The 19,753-nt window shown below is 39.6% G+C and overlaps 4 protein-coding genes across 4 annotated transcripts; 2 read left to right on the forward strand and 2 right to left on the reverse strand.

Annotated features, from left to right (window-relative positions):
- Window positions 1-58: 58 nt before the first annotated feature.
- On the reverse strand, window positions 59-7,943 carry sfxn1 (sideroflexin 1). Its single transcript, XM_023403047.2, has 11 exons — window positions 7,805-7,943; window positions 5,794-5,963; window positions 5,522-5,692; window positions 5,091-5,189; window positions 4,904-4,979; window positions 4,459-4,544; window positions 4,206-4,333; window positions 3,971-4,020; window positions 3,637-3,686; window positions 3,069-3,116; window positions 59-2,888 (listed from the first exon to the last, which is right to left on the reverse strand). Exons 2-11 carry the CDS (start codon window positions 5,955-5,957, stop codon window positions 2,792-2,794), a joined length of 969 nt encoding a protein of 322 aa, XP_023258815.1. The 5' UTR covers window positions 5,958-5,963; window positions 7,805-7,943; the 3' UTR covers window positions 59-2,791.
- A 154-nt stretch (window positions 7,944-8,097) lies between these two features.
- Window positions 8,098-12,919, reverse strand: LOC111652704 (serine/threonine-protein phosphatase 2A catalytic subunit alpha isoform-like). Its single transcript, XM_023403048.2, has 7 exons — window positions 12,283-12,919; window positions 11,625-11,834; window positions 11,377-11,550; window positions 11,183-11,272; window positions 10,600-10,761; window positions 9,640-9,758; window positions 8,098-9,503 (listed from the first exon to the last, which is right to left on the reverse strand). The coding sequence occupies exons 1-7, from the start codon at window positions 12,382-12,384 to the stop codon at window positions 9,431-9,433; spliced, it is 930 nt and encodes a 309-aa protein (XP_023258816.1). The 5' UTR covers window positions 12,385-12,919; the 3' UTR covers window positions 8,098-9,430.
- Window positions 12,920-14,695: 1,776 nt separating this feature from the next.
- Window positions 14,696-17,455, forward strand: atp5po (ATP synthase peripheral stalk subunit OSCP). The gene is made up of 7 exons (XM_023403049.2): window positions 14,696-14,782; window positions 15,066-15,116; window positions 15,221-15,331; window positions 15,521-15,650; window positions 16,641-16,753; window positions 16,936-17,022; window positions 17,191-17,455. Exons 1-7 carry the CDS (start codon window positions 14,756-14,758, stop codon window positions 17,299-17,301), a joined length of 630 nt encoding a protein of 209 aa, XP_023258817.1. The 5' UTR covers window positions 14,696-14,755; the 3' UTR covers window positions 17,302-17,455.
- A 326-nt stretch (window positions 17,456-17,781) lies between these two features.
- LOC111652687 (uncharacterized) lies at window positions 17,782-19,709 on the forward strand. Its single transcript, XM_023403030.2, has 2 exons — window positions 17,782-18,015; window positions 18,203-19,709. The coding sequence occupies exon 2, from the start codon at window positions 18,206-18,208 to the stop codon at window positions 18,872-18,874; it is 669 nt and encodes a 222-aa protein (XP_023258798.1). The 5' UTR covers window positions 17,782-18,015; window positions 18,203-18,205; the 3' UTR covers window positions 18,875-19,709.
- Window positions 19,710-19,753: the final 44 nt, after the last annotated feature.

Below are 19,753 nucleotides of genomic sequence, written 5' to 3' on the forward strand. Positions count from 1 at the left end.
CAGTTTAAACCAGAAGATGGTGCTGTAGAGCCACGTGTTCATAAATAAACACCGGATACAAGATTTCATCAACTTTATTTCATCCAGTTAGTCTAAACATTACATCACCCCAGTGTACTGCAAAACAATCAAATACCCTTCATTGTCATCTACTTAAAAATATTCATTTCAATTAATGCAAACTGTAAATGACTTTTTTTCTCTTGAGTCGATTTGTATCGCTTTGGCTGTAGTTACATTTGATTTGATTTGGTAGTTTGAACTTTGTGAACATATTAATTTTATATTTTTTAATACATTAAGAGGGAATTAGTTTTCATTAGACACAGTCAGGGGTTAATGTTCAGAAATAATGTCTACCACTTTAGTATTTATCATCTTTTCTTAATCCATCTGATCAATGATTTACTGAAAAGCATTGTGGTCAGGAAACTGAACAAGTTTTAAAAATGTGCAGCATTTGAAATCTCTTACAACATTGTGCTTTTCTTGACTAACGCACCATAAAACAGCTGTAATTGGAAAATGCTACATTCAGTTACCTTGAACACTAGAATAACAAACTTCACTTCAAACCAGCTAGGGAACAGCTCCGACTCCAACATCTCTCTCTGGAAACACTGACCACCTAAAATGAAGTTACTTTTACAGCAATATATATATATATATATATATCAGTAGATTTACAGTATATTAAACATTAAACACCTTACAGAAATCACACACCATGATGAGCAGAAGATGCAATGAAAGCAAATCAATTCATTTCACAAGCATTTGATGTCTTCAAATTTAAAATGTAAACATTTGCATTAATTGAACCAAATGATTTCAACATACACTGGGTCCTAAAAATACATTTAAAATCATTTAAAGATTCAAAATGAGGATAGGTTGGTCAAAGATTTAAATAATTCTTGCGAGTTATGTGGCTTCAGTCGATCGTTTTCACTCTCATCCCTGATTTCAAAATATCTAATGATAAATCTGGTGTGTTGTTGTACAGTCTCTCTGATATGAAATTGTCCTACAATTTAATTTTGTGCACTAAAATACAGTAGCTGTTAACAAGGAGCATGAAGGCCATCATGGCTTCATACGCCAGCTGGGAAAAGGATGGCAGCCTTTTGGATGAATGCAATCTGGTGCTCAGGCTGATATAACAGAGTTTACACCAACTGTGTCCGAACATACCAGACTGACATTATCATCTGAATACTGACTACAACAAAAGTTACAACAGACTGCACCTACTTTATCTGCTCACCTGGCCACAGCTCTGTGATAGTGGGTGCTCATGTAACTGCATGTCACAATCACGGTGTACATATTTCTCACTTTAAGAACAAAGTATAGTGAAACACAAAACAGGAGGTTGTTGCTGATGCGAGGTTTTAGCTGGGAGTTCCCACATCTCTCAACCTCACCAGGATGAGACCAAAGCAATTCTGCATGATGTTCCACTGGATTGAAATGTTACAGTCAACAGAGCAGTTCAAACAAATAGTATGGATCTGTCTGTATACCATTCTTTCTTGAAAAATACTGTAGTTAGAATATTGCCCCCCCCCGCCCCCGCAATACTGATATCCATATCTAATGTAGACACCAAATGCACATATAAATGTACTATAACACCTTAAAAACAATATGATAAAACTGCCACATCAATCTAAAATGTGTCACTTTGTGCGGTAATAGTCAAACCTCCTAGGATGCTGCATTAAGGTACAGAAGACAGATGCCATACAAGTCTGTGTAAGGCATGAATGATTTGTTGAATTTCAGTGTGATCAAATGCTGCGATCAGAAAATCCTGATTAACTACAGAGCCAGTGTGTTTTGCAGAAATGATCATTAATAACATTTGTTGCCACCGTTCGGCTCTCCTGAACGTAGCCTCGGTGTGACTAAATATACAGAAAAGTTAGTTTTCAGAGAAGCCATGTTTAAATCCCACGATACTCTTATGAGGAGTGGTTTGTTCATGCATGTTTGACAAGCAGAATAAATAGTACGATAAACACTGATTATTAAGACATCAAATAGCACCGTGTTGGCCCATCGATGGTTACCACCATCATAGTGTCACATTTTATAGGGTGGATCCCTGGAGAATTGCTTTCAGATTCATGATTAGATGTCATGAATGTCAAGGCTTGTTGAATGTCACTCATTTGGCAAAATGATCTGAATTAAAAGGAATTAAAGTGAATGTCATTCTTTCAAACAATGTTAAGAGACCGAGGTCGTAATCGTTGATAAGAGGTCTAAAAAAAATGTGAGTACAGATTTGGCAAATGCATAAACTGCAGAGGTCTCTCAGAGGACTGATGAGTGTTAAGATCTGATTGTGATCAGTTGTAATGCAGGTATGAATTTAACTGCCTGCCAACCTTCAATAGGAGACTATGAAAATGATTTGGCAGCAACATACGATCAACAAGTGACCAACTTAAAAAAATATACTGCACAGGAAAAAAAAAAAAGTCCACTTTAAAATAATCTTACATGGGCCGCTGTATCTGTCGTGATACACATCATACTTTTCATCCGGCCCTGTCGGAGAAAAATCTTCTCTAGCAGTTACAAGAAAGTCACATTAACAAAAGCAAACATCTCGTTACAAAGAGACTGACTGAGAGAGGGAGTCCTCCGATACCCATCTGAATTGTGGAAATGAGGAGACACAAACTTAACTTTGGCACACTGAATGAGGAGGGCTGGCAGAGAGGCGAGGACTGAGCCTGCAGCTGTGTTATGGCAGTGTTTGGATGAGGGGGCTGCACACTCATAGCCCTTTGTTGAAGTAGACCCTCTCCACTCCTGGGTGGTTGGCCCGGATTTTCTCCTGCAGCTCGGGCTCCAAGCGGCCGACTGACATAGAGCTGGATCGGGGCGAGGGATGGGAGAAATTGCAGGGGTTGATGGGTCAAAAACATACACTGTAGGTGTATTATGCAACAGTTCAGGCAGAAAAGAATCATGCAAACTCTGCATATATTAACCAAAGAAAAGGCAACAGTCTGACTGGTTACTGTTACCTCAGAAGATTACATATCACTCACCTCCTTTGAGGGAACAATGCGCAGCACAGTGGAGTGGCAAACACCAGGCTGAAAGAGAAACTCAACTCTATGAAACACACATGCATATAGCTTGTAGTTGCAGCTCTACTGTGTTGTGTGTGTTCAAGTGCACAACAGGACACACTCTTGGAAACATCAGTGAGACACGAGGGATGTTACATAATGTATAATTTTTCAGAAGACATAAGGACGAGATATGGGGTTTAATGTTTGTTTAAATGACTGAAAATCCAGAGAGGTTGTAAGAATCTGCATGTTGACAACCACTACTAGTTTACTATTAAAACGACTGAATTACTGAGTCACAGATAAGAGCTCTGAACTCACACAAAAACCAGGCATCAAATCATGATATTATCTTAGGGAACTAACAAGTCTTATGAGCACATTCCCCTGGAGATACCTCACAATAATGTGAACAGAAACATTTAATGACATTAATCTTAGTATCACTGAGATTTCATGTCCTTGTTGTAGAATTTTAGCATGAAATTTCAAAGGAATTTGACATGGCGGCTTATCAGGTGGACCATCTCTGACGACTCACCAGAATCCCACCAGGCTGACTTGAATAGGTGCACTCATCCATGGGAACTTCTGAAAAGACCAGGCAGAAAAACGAATGAGGGGCACAAAAGCAGTGGTGAATTCCCATACTAGAGTGGCCTCATGTCGTCAGTGCTTTTCATTCCTCTGATGTGTGATTACTAAAAGGAGCCAAGTGGCAGAGACAGTGTGGAACATCAGGTTCCCACCATTTAGTTTAAAGCGTCATGGTATTTTAAATGATTGATTGATGAAGTTGAGAAGATTACTGCAGCAGGTGCATTCCTCTGTGGTTTGTGTCTTAAAGGACGCAACTAATTCAGAAATATGCCTACCTTCAGAAAGGCCTTCTTTTCCAAATGGTTCATTAGAAATGGAGGGATAGCTGAAAAGACACAAAATATTTCTTATTACTAATGCATTGTCAAGTAAAATTTTACAATTGCAAAGTTGGTGTTTTTACACTTGTGTTTTTGTTTTTAGTTAAAAGATGCCATCAGCTGGCAGAGTGGGGTTAATGAACCTCACAGCAGGCGTCTAAATGAGCTGGTGACACAAAGATGTTCGTACCCATTCCTGGAGAAGCCATGAGGATTCTGGAGACCACAACCTGAGAGATAGCCTGCTGTGCAGCTTTCGTCGACTCTCCTAACCTGTTGTCGTTCTCATCTGTTATAGGAATGCCGTGTTGAAGTTCTCTGAAGACAAGGAGCAACGCAAAACGGTCATTTATTATACAGTGTCTACTACGATGACGCATTTTAATCATTAGTGTTGTGTCTTCTGAAGGTCAAGGCCACTAGGTGTTGAAATTGCTCCTTACCTTTGTCTCATCAGTGGGATGTTGATGCAGTTAGCAGCAGCTACAGCAGCAAATGGAACAAACCGTCCAATCAGAGGTGAAACATGCTACAGCAGAAGAGAGGAGGCATAAAAAACAGGAGGGAAGAAATGAAACACTTGGTTATGCTGTATCCTGACAGCACAACCAATTTCACCTTTCAGACCAGTAGAGGCCTAAGGTTATTACAGGTTATATTTCAGATACTGTACGTGAAGGCTTTTCTACCAGTAAGATGTACCAACACAAAGTCACTATAAAAGCTGGCATGACAACATGCTGAATACAGAGCATGACCCTGTAAATAATATGGCTCCTCTATGACAAAGAGACTATTTGTGCGTGGCTAACTTCACGTCAGCACACCCATGCGGCTGAGGTCAATGCATTAAAATGAGATGTGGAATGGGGTTAGATGAACTGATACCTTTGTTAGTGCATTTAGTCCTAGAGCGGTGGCAACTGCCCCTGTGGTGGCAGACACATAAGCTGTGCCAAGCTGACTGCAAACAAAAGAGTCACCGGTCACATCACACAAAAACTGTCCACACAAAAACTGTTGAACTAAAGGGTTAACTGGGGCCAGTGTCAGCACCAACATGTCTGTCCCTTACCTGACTGTGATCGGAGCATCGCCACTCCTGTTGGTATAATTGACTATTGCGTTGAAAGACTGATTGATCCACTGCCAGAACAACACAGCTGGAGTTGATCTGCAAGATTTAAAACAGTAGAAATCAAGGACAATGGAGAGTTGTAGAAATATTTTCCTTGCCAGATGTTCTTCAGTAACACATAATAATTCACTGATAATTAATCATTTAAGCTATAGGAATACTGTTGGCTAAGAAACAAGTAATAATAGATTAAATCAAATATTTTACACCTATGATTTTCATATTGCAACATGTGAAAAGGTTTTCTATGAAAAAGGCCTATTAGTAATGGTAATAGTTTAAGTAGTAGAAGTAGGAATAGTGGCAGTAATAATCATAAATGTATAAGCTTGGTGTTACAGTCAAATACTCCAAAACCACGTTCTCACTTGTAAAATGTCATCATGCATCCAGTGATGGTCATGTTCATTGGAACCTGCGCTGACATGCGGCCAATCAGGATCATCTTCTCCCCAGTATCGGGATGGAAAGCCGAGTCAAAAACATATTTGGCTCTCCACAGTTCATCCTCTGTCAACCCTGGAGAGACTATACCTTGCCTGCAAGATGACAAAGAAGCAAACTTCATCTAATAACAGCAATGAATTATATCTGGTTATTGGTAAATTGCGACTGACTTTGTAGCTGCAGCACCGTTTACCTGTATTCAGTGATAATTTTGTGTGCATGGGCGAGTTGTTCGTTGGTGAGGAGGATGTTCCTGGGGTCTGTGACAGTGAAGAAATGTTTAGCCCGACCTACAAATGTGCTCTGGTCCCACCGGGGCTCCTTGATGTTTATGGAAGTGGATAGCTCTGCTGCCATATTTATCTGGGGAAAGGAAAATGTTGCAATAATCATATCAGGTTTCTGTCAGTGAGCAGTAAATGTATGGATAATGCTTTATGGTTCAAAGATTTTCCAGTAACCTTCTTCTGGGGTAAATACATGGAAGCAGTGATAGCAATCTGAGACAAACATGCTGAATTAAAGCACAAAGATCTCCATACTGGATCATCGAAAACTGAAAACTGAAAACTGATTAGTTATTTGGAAAGACTGTGTTTCATAGCTGCATGGTCTTAAGCTGATAGTTAGTGATATTTTTCGTGGAATCCGGGCCCTGCTCCAGCACTCACCCCAGGAGCTTACAGCCCTTCGGACCTTTTTTTCTTTTGCAGATACAAGTCAGTGAAGGAGGACTGAAAAAAATGTTTCTTTTCTGGATTGCCATGCTGCTAATTCAGCATAATGTTGCTATGGTGATGGCTGACCTGACACAAGGGTTGTGAAGTGCTAAACTGCAAAGCCCCATTACGGGCACACACCAACCCCCCAGACTGTGGCTGAAAAGCAGCTCTTGGAAAGTGACAAAGCCCTTTGCATGTATGTTGTGAGCAAGTGAGCAAAGCATTTCTTATTTTTAATCATTAAACTATAAATTGTATTAGGATACTGTGAGTTACGTACAGTAGGTTATGCAACATTAGGATTTTAATATGTCCACTACCAGTGGGTATTTCATTAAAGCTTTATGCATTTATGATTTCACAATCTGGAACCAGATAAGACTGGCCTGCAATGAATAGACAGTGCACTATCAAAAACATCAGCTTTGTGGATGTGCCTGCAGCATGCTCATTCCTCCCAGTGTGTGGGGGTCACTGTAACCCAGTCTGATCTGGTTTTTAACCATTTGTTCCAAGCTCCACTGGAAGACCAGGGAGACACAGATAGCACAGCAAGTCTATGCAAGGATCTGCAGCAGGACGACGAAACTCCACCTGAAATTGCACCAAAGATGGCTGCTGGATTGACAAGAAAACAGACAACTCTCCTGTTTGCTGGCGACTGTGTAGTGCAGAAGGCGTGCTGTCTCTTTAAATTAAATTAAACTCCATGGGGTTCTCACGAGATGGCAACAAAACACCCCCTTCTCTGAGCTTATCCAATAAAACACGAAATCACTGAGTTGGTCTGCACGGAGGCTGCAGGACACTGGCTGCTGTCAAACCCCCAAATGTTAAAAACGATCATATTAATATAACCCTAAATGACTAATGAAGGTTATACCAGAGGACTGAACTTTGGACTGACACGGCCTTTGATCTATAAACCCTCAACTGCATCTGCCCTCACTCTCATCCAATCAAAGGCGGCCTGCGCGGCTACACATTAACCTGTACAATCAAAGATATCACCTAAATACTATAGGTAGCATCTGATGACAGGCATTATAACCTTCATTTTTTGTGCATCTGACATCTAGTATAAATGCTGCTTTCTGGCGGTGGTCGCAGGGTAAACATGCTCAGTGACTGGATACGGTTAATTGTTCGACCCGACGTAGACCAGTCAAATCTGGACTGTAACTGGAGGTGTCTCTGCATCTGAGCAAAGCGCCGGAACCTTTCACCAAACAATAAAAATACCAGTATTAATGTTGGGAAACGGCTAATTAGACACGGCATCTGTCCAGCTGTGAGCCCCAGATTCAACTAGTATCAGCCTGCCACATCCACACGTCTAAGAAGGCTTTTCCCAAGGAGCCAGACAGCTCTAATCACAGTTTCCTTCATTTGACACACAAGTGCACGATGGTCATTTTTCCTTCTAATGTCGATGTCTCGACGGATTCGTTTGAAAAAAAAAAATACAAAGAGGTTACTTACTGCACTGTGGGCTCCGGCGGTCCGCAAGAGGTGTCCCTGAAAGGCTGCAGCCAGCTAATTTTACATGCAGCAGCGTCAGCACAGCACACAGAGGCACATCCCCCAGTGTCACGAACCTCACTGAGGAAGTAAAAGTCCTGTCTCCGTGTGGAAATACACACAGGAAAACACTGCAGTGGTCATTTTAAGTGCATACAGAAAAACACTTCTGAAAATGCAAGATTTCCTGCTGTTCAATAAAACTGTAAAATCTTGGGTTAGCATCTGAGGTGACACATGAACTTTCATTTCACTTTGTCCTTTAAATGAGGCTTTTATTTTCAGCAGCGAGGTGAGCACCACATCCGTTAATGCTCTTACATTTTCGCTACATTGATTCACGGGCAGTAAATCATTAATAACTAGTAAAACTTTTGCAGGATTTCCACACACACACACACACACACACACACGCACACACGCACACGCACACTAGACATTGACATGAATAGCCAACATCAATGTCAGTGAAAGCATTCCTTCATATATAAAATAAATAAAAATAAAGACGTAAGAACACACATAAAACAAAATTAAAAGCAAAATTAGTTGCCAATATGGCTTGGAGTGATATGATGCAAAGTAGCAGTCTTGTCCCTTTCAGGTTCTAAAATCACGATATAACAAATAATTACGATTACAATAAAAACACAAATAAATAAAATTACCCAGTTTCCTGTACTCTCACACTAATCCTGATTATCACGATGCTGATTATCTTGTCTGAGTTGATCATGGGCTGATTTTGGGCGTCTGTTTCCATCTAGTGGTGACTGATGAGAGCTGTTACAAATAATGCCACAAACTGTACCATGACGAAATAAATGACGAACCAACTTCAGTCTTTATTTCATGTAGCTGTGGCTGCAAAACATTTAGTTATTATATACATATATATATATATATATCTATATATATAGATATATATATATATATATTTTTTTTTTTACAACTGATGCCATTCGTACCAATATTGCCTGCTTAAATGAATTACATTAACTCTCATCAGAGACAGCAGAGCAGAAAGAGAGCTACTTACACTTTAACAGGGTATAAAAAGGAACGTAGTCTGTCAGTGCCATGTGATAAAAATCAAATACAAAAGTGCAAAGAGAACATATTCATTTCTGACATCTAACCCTATCAGCTCACTTCACAAAATAAACTGTTGCGCTTCAATTACAAAAAGAAACAAGTTCACATTATATTTACTGCAACCTTTGAATTGAGGCCATGCCAAGTGAAAGATGCAGCTTATATACCGTATATGTCAACACACTCTGGTCATCATTAACACCCTAACACAAAGATTACTTACATTTAGTTGTTATTCTCAGCATTAGTTCATTCATTTTCCTGACAAACCAGCAGGTATTGTGACGGTAATGTTCAAAGTAGCAATCAATTTCTAGCAATAAAAACATCATGCACAGAGAGGAAAAAATTGAAAGGATGGTGGTCTTTAACTAGATGTGATAGTTTCCATTCTCATTGTGATTATGGCACACATTTTTTTGGTCCATGGTATAATGAATGCTTCTTTTGTCAAGCCTCTGTGTAGCCTGTTGCCATCCTCACCAGAGATCTTTACAGGAAGTAGTCTGGAGTACGCCGTGTCACATGGGGTTCTCCTCTGCGTGGTGCAGGGTCGAACTGTAGGCTAAAAAAGAGGGGCATGACTCCTCAACTCATTTTTGAAATTTTTTGTTGGTAGTAATTATGTTTAAAGGAAGTGCCAAACGTCCATACGAACAAACACAGTTATATTAATATAATAATAAAAAAACTTTACTTACAAGGAGTATTTCAATGTGTCATCAAGTTCCATGATTGCTGCCTGGTTTCCACACCGATAACAATAGTTTGGTGCACTGAAGATCGTCACTACATTGCGGTCATGGCACCAATTATAACCCTAGATTAAGAGATTAGATGCATGTGACCTATTTTCAATTCACAACATGTAATGTCATGACTGCATCTGCAGTGTCTCCAAGGAAAAAAAAGATTACTTTAAGCAGATATACTACTAGTCAAAAGTTTTAGAAACCCCATTTTTCCAGTTTTTATTGAAATTTGTTTAAACAGTTCAAGTCCAGTGAATAACCTAAAACGGCACAGGCAAGTGGAAAATTGCCCAAGGTAGTTAAAAACTGAAAAAAACACATAAATATATTAGTAACTTTTTCTTGCAGCAATGGAAGCAAACGAAGCCTTAAAAGTGCAAACAATTCCTGTAAACCCTATAAAAAATAAAGAGAATATTATACTGCAGGAAGTATTACTGTATATTGCTGTCAGAATGGTGAGGCAAGTCAAATAACAAAGGAAGGCAGACTGGTTGGTCAGGGGTTCATCCTACAGCAAGACAATGACCCAAAACATTAGAAGAAAAGAAGTAGACGGTGGCTTCACATGATGGAAGAGCAGCACAGTCTCCAGACTTAAACCCCATGGAGCTGGATGAACTGGACAGAAGGTCACAGCAAAGCAAACTGCAAGTGCAACACATCTGTGGGAACAGATGTTTCCAAACAACATTTCATTTCCATTGTAGAAAGAATGTCGTGAGTTTGTTCGGCTGCTGAATGAACCAGAACATTTTTATTCCATGATCTATTTTGTAAAATCTTTATAATTTATTTGTTTTATGCTTTAATATCAGAAAAGGCGAGACGCTACACTATGTAAATTTCAGTAACATCTGGAAAAATTGAGGGATTCTAAGACTGTTAGAGTACACAAAGTTAAAGTACCTCCATCACCAGCTGGTGGGCTCTTGAGACCAAAGTTAGGCCGTTTGCATGGTTGAAAGTCTCGGAAATGTCCTGCCCGAAGGTGTAACCAGCACCACGAGGTGAGATGCCCCAACCGCCACGGTCATCTGGGTCTGACCATAACAAGTCACACATGGGACCCTGAAACAGGAAGGGAAACATAGGTGCTATTTAGTATATTGAAAGATGCATAAAATTGTCACAATTTTCCACAGACCAAGTTGAAATATTTAGATTGCATGTTTTGTTTAATTAAAGTTGTTGACCATGCACCACGACATCTCTGGTTCAAATATGGCAAGGGACCTCAGTAGCTTCTATCTATTATCTCAAGCATAAATGCCTCTCAAAACACCAATTAATTGTTTCAGCTCAGACTTTATGATGGAATCTACTCAGTTTGAATGTTTAGCAGATTATGCTCATAAATAGTGTGAAATTGTAAGATTGCTGCTACACTCACCAGCGTACCTTTTTAATATAAATGTTTTAAATATCCAAATGTCATCACAGCAAGTACGTCTAGTGAAATCACTCTGGACTTTACATGGACTGAATTTACCTCATGAGGAACCTCCTGCAAGCGATCCAGCGCTCTGATGTGTTCCAACGTGTCTATTGAAGGGGACAATCCTCCATGGAGACAGAAAATCTTAAAGAATAATGGATATATGTTAATACACAAATGACACAGACCCGGTGTCAGTGCTATAAAGGAAACATCACAGGAGGCATATGTGGATACAACAGTCTCACCTGGTTATCTACTAATGCAGTGAGGGGCAGATAGTCAAACAGATCTGTGAAGTACTTCCAAACATTGGCATTTCCATATTTCCTCAAGCACTCATCATAGAAGCCATACACTTGTGTGATCTGTCTGCTCTCATGGTTCCCTCTGAGAATTGTGATTCTTTCACGAAACCTTACCTACAAAAAAAAAGTATTTTTAAATAAAACACAACAATAATTTGCCACTTTACAAGTTTTTGAAACATTTTTACCTTCAGTGAAACCAGGAGTGTAACTGTCTCCACAGAGTAGTAGCCTCTGTCAACATAGTCTCCCATAAAGAGGTAGTTGGTGTCTGGAGACTTCCCTCCGATCTTAAACAGCTCCATTAGGTCATGAAACTGACCATGGACATCTCCGCAGACTGTCACTGGACATCTCACCTCCTGCACATTGGACTCCTTCGTCAGGATCTCCTTGGCCTTAAAAGATGGACCAAGAACACATAGGATGATGCTGATTAACATGTAACACAGAGTATGGTGCAGTGTAGGTGGGTACAGTGGGTATGTGTTGTAAACAAGACGTATTAAAGCCAAACAATGAATATTCATCGGGGCTACAGCAGAATATAATACAGTTTGCTGTGGTTAGTGCCAGTGCACTCCAGTGGTGAAGAGGTACCAAGAGTGGGCGTAGTTAGGGAAAACATGTTTGCAGGCATCCCCCTCCATCTTCTTGCCGCGTCGGCCCCTTTAGCAACGTACTGCATGGAGCTGCAGCCAAATGGTGCTCTCCGGGGCAAGGCCACATGCATTAGCTGTCGTTAGTCCAGACCACACTTCTACTAAGCCAGGAGACGTGACGGCTAACGGTTGAAAGCTAAAGACGGGTACTAATTGCTCGTCCGCCTTCCTGCGCAAACCTTACCTTTTCGCATAGGACTTTGACCTGATTCTCTGTGAGCTGGTTGCACTCATTCAGTTGCTCAATCCATCCGTCCAACTCCTTGGTGAATGACTTGTCGTCCATGCCTGTTTTGCTGTCAGCTAGCGAGCCGACCAGCTTTAAAATTCCACGGGAAAAACCTCTGGTTATTTGGTTTTAATGGCCCGGTTACGTCCCAGTAAGCTCTGTGGTCATTCGCAGCTTGTGTGCGTATGTGTATGTGCGGGTCTGTGCTCCGCGAAAACGAATGCGTCACCTGCCCTGCGTCCCTGCTGTCTTGTGGGGACCAAAGTATTTAAGTTTACATGATACGGAAATGATCCACCTCTCCTTGTTAAAAGACCAATGTCATAAAGACTATAAAAACAGCTCAGAAATTGAAGACCCAGTCCTGCGTACTGTTGTCCAAATCGAGGCTGAGCCACAAATCATATGTACGTCATCGTACCCCTGGTAAACCCCTCAAGGTGGATTTAAAAAAGTCGAGTTTATTAGTAGGAGCGAGTGGATTTAAACCGAATTTATTATTTTATTGTATCTTGTTTTTGCCTGCTGTTGTTGTGTTTCCTGAATGCTGGTTTAAAAGTAAAATGTCTGGTTGAGCTGCCCCCTGCTGGCGGAAAAACTGTCAGCACCAACCTTTGGAGAGTAATGTTGCCAAAAAATAAATCAACAAATTACAGATTAACCAACCTAGAAGGTGAGTAAATTTGAACAGTTAGTACTCAGATAACATATGACTGAGATGGTAAATTTGTTCAGTCTACTGAATGATTTACAGAAAAACATTTGACAATTTGGGCAGATTAGCTCGGTGCTCATGGAAAAGCGAAAGCTATTATCGTTTCCAGGCGCTAATGGTAGTTTCAATGATGACTAACAAGCTTCCACTGATGTTAAATCAGATGTAGTAGGTTTGTATCTTAAAAGTTAAGATAACAGGAAAAGCCAGCTAAAATATAAGTATGGTGTCACTGAGTGTGACAAACCCACAAAGAATTATCAAACAACCTGGCAGACCTGCCGAGCGTTTAAGCCACAGATGATTGTCTTGGTTTTTACACACCACAGATTTACTCTATGATTTAGTGTTAACACAGTTGTGGACTGTTTTCAGCAGCAGCAAGCAAATGTATTCAGCAAAAAAGTTCAGGTAAACTGACTGTACACCTGCCCTGCCTCACACAGCAAACAATAACTAGCTTATGAAGAAAGCAAGCTAAACAGGAGTTGGTAGAGACCAAATCAGAGCTAAAATGTAAACATGTCTATTTAAAACCTAAAACCATTAGCTATAATAATTTTATTAGGTGATAATATTTCAAAGTTGTATGTCTGTCAGCTTGTTGTGAATTCTTCTTCCCCCAGGTGGCCAGTAAAAAATCAGCTAATGCAGCTTTAAATAGATATTTTAAATTAACTTTGCTGCCAGCTAGTTATCTTAATTTAGTTGCTTAAACATGGTTAGATTGCCTGTTTTTTGCAGCCAGGATCTGCCTTATTTGTCCTTCTAACCAGCTACCAAAACAAATTTTGTGCCAGTTTTATTTTTACACTGGACACAATTATCTTTTAGGACTTGGATGACGTTTGAACTGGTTTCATTTAAGATTTATTTGTAAAGTGCTTCAAAACCTATTTATTCTCAAAGTAATTTTATTGTTGCTTCTTTGTCATGATTTGTTCCTATACATTTTTTTTTGCTTGTGTTATGCAATTGTTTTATCATGTTTTGTGTCTGAGAAGCACTTTGTAAAAGTTTTATTTGCATGCTTACTAAATAACATGGACACTGTAAAAAAGGGTCATTATCTTGTATTCCATTATGTATCATACCTCAAAATGATGGCAATGTGCAAAAGATGAATAAACTGAAAAGTAATTTTGTTAAAAACAAACAATTTCTGAAGACACACATGGGTGCCTGTTGCAGATAGGCATCGTTTAGAGAAGAAAAAAACAAAAACAAAACAAAACAAACACATGCCAGTATTGTCAATTTGATTTACTCTTTTGGGGCAAAAAGTGAGGTATCTTATCCAGTCTGGTTATCAAATAGGCAGTTTGGTCAATGTCAAATGAGTGAGCTCATTGTGTAAAACAGTGACATAAAATTGCTTCAAAGAGATGTTGCTCTTTCTGTAAGGTAGGAAATAGCTACTGAACTGCCGATTACATAAATTCACTTTATATAAAATTAGGACTATCTGTTACAATACACAACCAGTGGGCTTTATACTAATAAAACATTTTATCAAGTTTATCAAAAGCATTTTGTCAAGTCTTTCATAGCATTTCGACACTTAACATAATGTTTATAGTGAGATATTTTTGATCATTTAAAAACATCTCAGACTGCGCTGTGCTGGAAAACTACATTACCCATAACTACACGCCTTCCTCTCAAATGCACATGCGCAGTCATTTGTTCTACTCTAGACAGCTGTAGGAGAAAATGGCAGCACACATGCTAGGGCAGCAGGTAAGACATTCAATGATTTTGGGGTTTTATTTCTTATTATGTTACTTCTGATGGAAAATTTTATAGCTTAAAAACATGTCTTAAGTATTATATTCCTTCTGATAACCAGGGAGTAAGGCTAAATGTCCAACAAATTCACGCGAGGCATTGCACTTGAATGACTGCTAACGTGTTAGCCTACCAGCTAGCTGTCTTTAACGTAAATGACACGAAGCGCACCAAAAGTTCATCGGTTGAAGTTCTGGTTTCTCTGTGTTGAGACCATGTAATTTTGCACCTCTAGGTCCGCCAGTTCAGCACGTCTGTGATCAGACCTGCAGCAAAGCTGGTCAAGGTAAATAATGTCAAACTGCACCGAGCATAACCACTTGTCTACAGACAGTACCAGGATTAATAAAACGGTGGCAGTTTATTTTATCTGTGTTTATGTCCTTCTAGCCTCCCATCCAGGTGTATGGAGTGGAGGGCCGCTATGCCACTGCTCTGTTCTCAGCTGCCAGCAAGCAGAACAAACTGGACCAAGTGGAGCAGGAGCTGGGGAAAGTGTCTGTAAGTCAACCCTGAATTGTAGGTCAATGACTGATGAAATTAGTGTACTTTATAATTGAATAATAAACCATTTGTATAATGGTCTGTTGTGTGTCAAACCTTGGTAATAAAAGCAGCTTCAGCCCAATCTGCCTTTCCTCTACTACATTAACTCAGTCACCTTTTGCTGTGTGCCATCTTGTTTTTCAGACCATGATCAAGGATCCCAAGATTTCTGGTATTGTTATGAATCCTCATGTAAAGCGCAACATCAAGCAGAAGGCTTTCACTGATGCTCTGGCAAAGGCAAAGGTTTCACCCATCACCATCAACCTCATTAGTGAGTGTTCCCTAGCAGGGGTTAAGTGGTCCTATTGTTATGTGCTGGCCTCTGTCTTAGCATTGCATAATATTAATCATAGTTCAAAAAGACCATTGCAGGTTTTGTTGGTGTATAGTCTGTGTGTGAATGCAGCGTAGGGGTCATACAAATAGTTATAACGAAATGAGTTTAAGAGGATTCAGGTCAATATGGATTACAGAAATGTGAAATAACAGAAGTGTTTCTCACTTACATTGATGAACATGGTGAGTAATAAAAGAGTTATGGTCAACCAGCAACATGAGACAACATGAACATTTGCTTTTTGTACCCAAAAGAGATCATCATCAAGAGGTCTCACAGGATCCTACATGTAAACCATTCACATTTTACATATTTGTTTATTTTCAGAAGTAATGTAATATTTGTATCACAACTAATACACTTTAAAAATGCAATTTTATTTTTTAATGCAATAAGTTTGATTCTCTCACCACGGACATATTTTTTTATGTCTTGTTCCTGTGACCTCTATGGAGACCTAAAGCGATGTCAGACCAAATAACTACACTAGGCAACACAGATATGAAACTTGTTGTGCAAGGTTTTAATTAAGTGGGAAAATCGTAAACGAATAAAAACATTCTCAAATGCAAATGTTGTAGATAAAAATGCCTTTTTAAACAGGCCAACTGTAAACTGCACAATGCATTCTCCGCAGCTGCATTACACAAATCCCATGTTTCAGTCAGCATAGGAGTACTATGTTGATATTGATCATGCTGTAAATTAAGTTTGGAGCTTATTTTCCAAAATTTCACATTTTAGCAAAAATTGTATATGGCAGGACAAGTTTGATAAAATGAAGGACGATATTTATTTTGAAGTAATGTAATACAAAACATGAGCTGTACTCTGTAATGTTTGCTCACTGTGTAAAGGTTCAACTCATGGCTGACAATTGGTAATGCAGAAAAACCCAAACGTATTCTGCTTTTTGTTTTGCAGATGTTTTGGCTGACAATGGTCGTCTTACTCTAACTGGTGATGTGATCAGTGCTTTCGGCAAGATGATGAGTGCTCACCGTGGAGAGGTCATCTGCTCAGTCACTACTGCTCAGGTATGACATGGGTGGACATGTAGGATATGTTCCTGCATACCTTTGTTAAATCTGCACCGCAAAACAAATCACCTCATAAAAACAGCCCCTATTATGTATCAGTCACTCTAACTTTAATATTTAGATTTTTGCTTGCTATATATATATTGTACAGTCATGCAATGCGTATTTATCCATTTCAGCCTTTGGATGAAGTTAATCTTGCTGATCTGAAAGTCGCTCTCAAGGGCTTTCTCCAGAAGGGTGAAACCATCAAGCTGGAGACAAAGGTACTGTGTAAATACATCAGAAACATACATATTACCATATTGCAGTTGGTGTTACTTCATCACGATAAAAGTGAAGGTGAAGCAAATCATTTTGATGCCAATTTAGTGAATCAGTCGTAGTGTAAATTTAAATCATCTGTAATTTCAACTGTTGTCATTTCTTCACAGTCGGATCCTGCAATTCTTGGGGGCATGATTGTCAGCATCGGCGACAAGTATGTGGACATGTCCACCAAAACAAAGATTCAGAAGCTGACCAAGCTCATCAGAGAAACTTAAGTCCCATGGACTTAATTTTGCAAAAGATCAGAGACGACCATCGGAGGAAACGCTGATAAATGTATATTGCTACCTGTTCCAGCACTGAAAATAAATCCAGTGTCTGCGCTTAAGTTCATATGGATGTTAATAAAAACTACAAAAAAATGAAGAATGGTCTTTGTTGTCATTGTTGTTGTTATGACACTTGAGCTCAAATTTTTATCAATGACCAGTGATAATGTAGACATGTTTTTTTTTGTTTTGTTTTTTTGTTTTTTGCATTTGTATAGTTGGAAAGTGGTAGATAATGTAGCACTTGGTAGTTGCTACAATAGCATCAAATAATAATCTTTTGTGACTTTTTGTTGGTAGAAACCCACGTTCTGCTATTAAGATTATATTTAATATAGTTTTTTGGTAGAGCCACATTGGGTGACACTAATCTGCCTTGCGTTTCCTGAAAGCCTTAGTGCGCATGCGTGGTCAGCGCATCCTGTTTTATTAATTTTTTTTCCAGGCGAAAATGGCTGCCTCTCTCATCTAAACCTCTGCCTAAAGGATTAAATGAACAGAAAATAGGCAACAGAAAAAACAGGGACGCTGCAAGACAATAGCCATGGATGCCAGGGCGTAGTTTGTGCAGCGTCTTCACGAAGATGTGGCTGTCAGAGAAAGAAAATGTATGCGATTCGAAATTAACCCTTTCCAGCCCAACGTCCACCAACAAATGAGGTACGAACAATTCATTTTACTGTTTGCATGTGACAATACTTACGTTTAGTGTTGCAACGCTACAAGGCCTGTTTTCTCCACCAAAAGCAAGCTATTAAAAATGCTTCTTTGGGTTTGTGTTTGTCAGGGTAAACGTGCATTTGTAGTGCCTTTCTGCCTAATGTTTATTTCTCTGCACTCCCAACAGAAAATGATGCATCAAGTGACCAGTAGCAGCAATGACTATTGTATGAGTGGACTGGCAGAGGACTGTCATCCAGCCAGCCACTTTGATTTATGTAGCACCCAGTCCAACAAATTCTACCCCTCTCCAACCAACCCTGGTTTGCAGCTGTCTCTTGCTGGCCTAGCCCCTCTGCCACAGGGCATGCACAAAGCCATGGCATGCCAAATGCAAGACACCCAGAACGACTTCCAGACTCAGACAGTAAGAATCAGGGGCAATGAAGCTGCAGGGCCCGATAGCTCTAAGAAGAAGAAGGGCATTGTTAAGTCAGGGCGGAGAGGGAGACCATCAGGGACCACAAAGTCTGCTGGTTACCGAACAAGTACTGGACGTCCACTTGGAACAACTAAAGCAGCTGGGTTCAAAACCAGCCCGGGGAGGCCCCTTGGTACCACCAAAGCAGCAGGATATAAGGTCAGCCCCGGCAGGCCCCCTGGCAGCATCAAGAGTCTAGCCCGGCTCAAGAAGCTGGAGTTTGGTTGTGACAGCGGCAAGAAACTTGACTTTAGCAACTGCAGTGTTCCCAAGAAACTGGACTTCACTGCCTGTGATGTTCCACCTTTTCCATACACCATGATGGAGAAAAGAGACCTCTGTGAGCCAAGTAGCAAAGTGGATGAAACCAGAGAATAGTTCTGCAGCTAGCTTGAAAAATATTTGAGTGCATCCAGTAAGAGGACACTGAGGAAAACATTGCCTTCAAATGTTTTCAAAAATAACTGTGTCATTTGAAATGGCTCTGACTGAGTTTTCACTGTACAGTGGTTGACATTATCTTCATCCTCTCATAATAAATGACTGAATCAGAAGTATGTTACTCCAGTTTGGAAGAGATGCATGCATATGAATTAATCACACCAATCAGTATAGGCAAAAAATGTATGTATCAGTTTGTGGTTCGAACCTCACTGGAGAGTGGATCTTTTTTCCCCTCAAGCGTTGTGTTCCTCTGAGTTGTAACACGTTTTCTTACTCTGCTTTAACATTTCTATGGCCAGCTTCTTGTGATATTTTCTACATTTATAAAAATTGCATTTTAGTTGAAACAGCCTATGAAATCAGCTTTTTCCTTACCATAAATATGTGGATGTGTAATTGTCCTTTCTGTGTTGTCCAGTTCAATATGTATTTTATTTTGTGATATTATCCTGCATCATACCTAACAAGGGGACACTGCAATACATTTTAATTAGCTTGAACTGGTAAAACTCAATGCATTATAAACATTTGAACACAGTATTTGTTAATTCTTCACTTTGTGAATCTAGTTTTGATTATGTATTGTATTGCCTGTTTTCGTCCCTAAACTCACTTGATAAGCACTTCCAGATTTACATGTATGGTGTTATGCTGTTCATTAGAAAAAAGATTACTTCATAAAACAGAAAAGTGCTGTGTGGAATATGTAATAAATGCTAATGTGATATATGTGAAACCAAAATAAAAGAACGACATGGTCTTTTCAAAATTACTTCTCTTCTTCCAAATCGAAAGCATGTAATCCTCCCTGTA

The sequence above is a fragment of the Seriola lalandi genome, unplaced genomic scaffold (genome assembly GCF_002814215.2).
Source record: "Seriola lalandi dorsalis isolate HSWRI2012SDOR001 ecotype SW California unplaced genomic scaffold, Sedor1 jcf7180002054058, whole genome shotgun sequence".
In the NCBI taxonomy this organism is placed as follows: Eukaryota; Metazoa; Chordata; class Actinopteri; order Carangiformes; family Carangidae; genus Seriola; species Seriola lalandi.

Coding starts and splice junctions, on each gene's coding strand:
- sfxn1 (XM_023403047.2), bottom strand. CDS start 5,957: ATGGCAGCAGAGCTATCCACTTCCATAAACATCAAGGAGCCCCGGTGG. Junction 4,980..5,090: donor GATGCTCCGATCACAGTCAG/GTAAGGGACAGA, acceptor TTTTGTTTGCAG/TCAGCTTGGCACAGCTTATG. Junction 3,687..3,970: donor AAAAGAAGGCCTTTCTGAAG/GTAGGCATATTT, acceptor TGGTCTTTTCAG/AAGTTCCCATGGATGAGTGC.
- LOC111652704 (XM_023403048.2), bottom strand. CDS start 12,384: ATGGACGACAAGTCATTCACCAAGGAGTTGGACGGATGGATTGAGCAA. Junction 11,835..12,282: donor TCAAAGTCCTATGCGAAAAG/GTAAGGTTTGCG, acceptor CCATCTTTTAAG/GCCAAGGAGATCCTGACGAA. Junction 9,759..10,599: donor CCCACCAGCTGGTGATGGAG/GTACTTTAACTT, acceptor CTCTTAATCTAG/GGTTATAATTGGTGCCATGA.
- LOC111652687 (XM_023403030.2), top strand. CDS start 18,206: ATGATGCATCAAGTGACCAGTAGCAGCAATGACTATTGTATGAGTGGA.
- atp5po (XM_023403049.2), top strand. CDS start 14,756: ATGGCAGCACACATGCTAGGGCAGCAG. Junction 15,117..15,220: donor CTGCAGCAAAGCTGGTCAAG/GTAAATAATGTC, acceptor ATGTCCTTCTAG/CCTCCCATCCAGGTGTATGG. Junction 15,332..15,520: donor AGGAGCTGGGGAAAGTGTCT/GTAAGTCAACCC, acceptor CTTGTTTTTCAG/ACCATGATCAAGGATCCCAA.